Source organism: Cynara cardunculus, unplaced genomic scaffold (assembly GCF_001531365.2).
Source record: "Cynara cardunculus var. scolymus isolate 2C unplaced genomic scaffold, CcrdV1 Un_Scaffold_1420, whole genome shotgun sequence".
Lineage (NCBI taxonomy): Eukaryota > Viridiplantae > Streptophyta > Magnoliopsida > Asterales > Asteraceae > Cynara > Cynara cardunculus.
In genome coordinates, this window is record NW_020200764.1 from 67,814 (window position 1) to 72,197 (window position 4,384).

General features: G+C 41.8%; 1 protein-coding gene across 1 annotated transcript; it reads left to right on the top strand.

The window, feature by feature from the left end:
* The first annotated feature begins 597 nt into the window (after positions 1-597).
* LOC112502439 lies at positions 598-1,671 on the top strand. Its single transcript, XM_025106339.1, has one exon. The coding sequence runs from the start codon at positions 598-600 to the stop codon at positions 1,669-1,671; it is 1,074 nt and encodes a 357-aa protein (XP_024962107.1).
* Positions 1,672-4,384: the final 2,713 nt, after the last annotated feature.

The following is a 4,384-nucleotide window of genomic DNA, read 5'->3' on the forward strand; positions in this document are numbered from 1 at the left end:
ACTCCAGGCCATCCACATCTTTTGAGGAGTGGTTGAGGGACCCTTATCTCCCTTATTACCCCGCAAATCAGTTTTAGACATGGAATCCTTTTGAGAAAGGGAAGAGAGAAAGATCTTTTGGGTATGTGATTTAATTGTGCGTGTCTAGATAGTTGATCGAATTTTCATCTAGTCCWTTGCTTCAATAGATTTTTGAGCATTCACATGATTTAGAGATGTGTTTAGAATTATGAAGTATCCCATCTTTTGTAGGTAAATGGGATTATGTAATGTCTCTCTCCCCATGATTGTTTATTGACACGAAGTATATATAGCTTATTGAGCATTATGAAATTTTCGACGTGAATTCCTTATTATGTATTTCGCTTATATATAGTGATTACATTATATACATATATATATATATATAAATGTAATGTGTTAGGTTAACTTTAGAGCCTTGTTAAAACGATAATACCCTATTATGTCAGTATGGTTTCTCGTGGATCAACAAGGAACGCCCTCAATTGGGGAGGTATTAATGGCATAGCCCCACCAACAGTTCGAGGTCGGACACGAGCCCAAAGTCGAGGTCGCTAGTTCTAGTACACTCCATCCATGCAAGCTAATTTAGCTATCGGTAGGAGTCAAGGAGGCCAGGGAGGAGAAAATCCCCTCACAAAGGAAATGATACCTGAGAAAATGGCACAAGTCCTCCGGGATACATTGCCAAATATGCTTAAAGAAATGTTGGGTGACAGATTTAAAGACAACGAAGATGGAGAGGATGAAAGTGTTCGACATGAGAACACTCAAGCCACTGAAAAGGTGAAAGTATCTATTAAAGAGAAGGTGGAGTCGCCCACCAACGAGAGGACTGAAATGACAATAAAGGAGAAAGGATGCAGTTTTAAAACATTCAAAGGCACCGGGCCAAAAGATTTTAAGGGAATAGAGGGCCCAGTTGGCCTGATGAACTGGGTAACCAAGATGCAGAGTAGCTTCAAAATTTGTAGATGCGCAGAAGATCAAAAAGTGACCTATGCTGCTACAACCTTTGTAGACTATGCATTGCATTGGTGGGAGTCTGAGTGTGCAATCAGAGGTGATGAGGATATTGCTGTTATGACTTGGGAGCAAATGAAAAAGATGATGATGGATAAGTACTGCACACAATTGGAGGTGAACAAGCTAGAATCAAAATTTTTGAGATTAAAGAAAGGTTCGTTGTCGGTTCAAGAATATGTTAACGATTTTCTTGAAAAAGCGAGGTTCACCAGTTACCAGGTGGCTACCGAGGAAAGAAAGATAGGTCGTTTCAAAGATGGCTTAAGAATCGAAATCAAACGGTACGTAGACATGACTAAACCAACCACATTTGTACAAGCARTGGAGATGGMAAAGGTGGYAGAGGAGAACAATGCYAGGGAGAATTGTGATAGAAGAGAGGCAAAGAGAAGATGGGAAGGATCGAACAAGTTCAACAAGAAACCAAAATGGACTCCGACTCTGGCAAAAACACGAAGCGAGGGATTCGCTATTCCTCCATCTAACAAATGCAACAAGAGACATAGGGGAGAGTGCAGAGCGGGGAGCCTGACATGCTACAAATGTGACAAACCTGGGCATACCGTGCGAGAGTTCCCAGAAGGAAAAACTTGTTATGAATGTGGGGCTACGGGACATTTATGACCTGACTGTCCAAAACATCAAAATGGTGCGACACCCCACGTAAAGATAGTGAATAACGGATTTGGAAAGAGATCAGAAAATAGGAAGAAGCTACCTAAGGGACACAGCCGAGCTTACAACATGACGTTGGAGGAGGCCAAGGAAACACCCGACGTCATATCTTGTATGTTCCCTGTCAACAATGTGTATGCACATGTATTATTTGATTCGGGTGCAAATGGTAGTTTTGTGTCTACTACCTTCTGTCACTATCTGAATAGGAGTGCCTGTAGGCTAGACAAAACCTACACTGTAGAAACAGCCGATGGTAGTCAGTGTAAGGTAGACGAAGTATTTGATAAATGCACAATTGTTATAAATGGGAAGGATTTCCCTGTTAGGCTTATGCCAACGTGCTTAGGGGGTTTTGACGTGGTCTTGGGGATGGATTGGCTATCCAACAATCATGCGTAAATAGTATACAATAAAAATATGATCAAGATTCAAACTCCGAAAGGAGAAACAATTCATGTTTATGTTGATCGAAAGAAGTGTTGTGTAGGGTTAATCCAGTTAAGGCGAATAGGTGTCTGCGGAAGGGATGTATGGCTTACTTGGCATACACCATCGACGCGAAGCCCGAAAAGAAGGCAATACATGATGTTCCAGTGTTGAGGGATTACCCAGAAGTATTTTCGGATGAATTACAGGTAGAGTTTCGAATCGATTTGGTACCAGGTGCGGCACCAATCGCAAGGGTGCCTTATCGTTTAGCCCCAACAGAAATGCAAGAGCTGATGAAGCAATTGCCAGAACTCTTAGATAATGGATTTATCAGGCCAAGCTCGTCGCCATGGGGAGCATCGATTTTATTCGTCAAAAAGAAAGACGGCACGATGAGAATGTGCATCGATTATCGGGAGTTGAACAAAATCACGGTAAAGAACAGATATCCATTGCCAAGGATCGACGACCTTTTCGATCAGTTGCAAGGAGCCAGCTGTTTGTCGAAAATCTATTTGAGATTGGGTTACCATCAGTTGAAGGTTCGAGAAGAGGACGTGTCGAAGACCGCTTTTAGGACTCGTTACGAACATTACGAATTTGTAGTAATGCCGTTTGGGTTAACAAACGCACCTGCGGCATTTATGGACTTGATGAATCGAGTTTGTGGACCGTTTTTGGACCAATTTGTCATAGTCTTTATAGATGACATTTTGATCTATTCGAAAAATAAGAAGGAGCATGAGCAACATTTAAGGATGATTCTTGAATTACTAGCAAAAGAGCAATTGTACGCCAAGTTCTCAAAATGTGAGTTTTGGTTGCATGAGGTACAATTCCTCGGTCACGTAGTCAACACGGAAGGGATCAAGGTGGATCCGGCTAAGATTGATGTAGTTATGAACTGGGAATCACCAAAGTCAGTATCGGAGATCCGAAGTTTTCTAGGCCTAGCAGGGTATTACCGAAGGTTCATCCAAGATTTCTCCAAAATAGCAACGCCTTTGACAACACTGACAAAGAAGTCGGTTAAGTTTGATTGGGGGACGAAACAAGAAGAAGCATTTCAGACACTTAAGGAGAGACTAAGCATTGCACCGGTTTTATCACTACCGGAAGGAGTAGAAGATTTTGTCGTTTATAGCGATGCATCAAAAATGGGTTTAGGTTGTGTACTAATGCAGCGAGGCAAGGTCATTGCATATGCGTCACGTCAGTTGAAAGAACACGAGAGGAAATACCTAACTCACGACATGGAATTAGCAGCTGTTGTCTTCACGCTAAAAATCTGGAGACACTATTTGTACGGTACAAAGTGCATGATCTATACTGATCATATGAGCCTTAAGTACTTGTTTGATCAAAAAGAGCTAAATATGAGACAAAGAAGATGGATGGAACTACTTAAGGATTATGATTGTGAGATTCACTATCATCCAGGTAAGGCAAATRTAGTTGCCGATGCACTTAGTAGGAAGGAGAGAAACGGACCAATCAGGGTTCGAGCCATGTGGATGAGTGTTAAAGTGGAGCTTCTAGACCGAATAYGSGATGTCCRAAAGGAAGCTTTACTCGAAACGAACGTCAAAAAGGAGAGAATGATTGGACAAATTAAGACTTTGACAGCTGGACCAGATGGAATATACAGACATGGGAATCGGGTTTGGATTCCTAGTTTGGGGGATCTAAGAAATGTAGTGATGGATGAAGCACATAAGTCCAAATACACTATGCATCCAGGTAGTAATAAGATGTACAAGAACATAAAAGAAAGCTATTGGTGGCCTGGTATGAAAAGGGCAGTAGCTAGCTACGTGGGAAAATGTTTGACGTGCTTGAAAGTGAAGACCGAGCATCAAAGACCGTCTGGAATGTTGAAACAAATGGAGATCCCAGTATGGAAGTGGGATATGATCATGATGGATTTCGTCACCAAATTTCCAAGGACGGTAAAGGGACACGACCCCATATGGGTAATTGTGGACCGACTAACGAAATTTGCTCACTTCTTACCGATCAGCGACAAGTATACATTAGAAAGATTGGCCCAACTTTGTGTCAATGAGATCGTGTCGAGACATGGTGTACCGATGTCCATTGTCTCAGATAGAGATGCTAGGTTTACTTYRAGATTTTGGTCAAGTTTTCAACAAGAAATGGGAACACGGTTGAACATGAGTACTGCATATCATCCTCAAACTGATGGCCAGAGTGAGAGGACGATACAAAC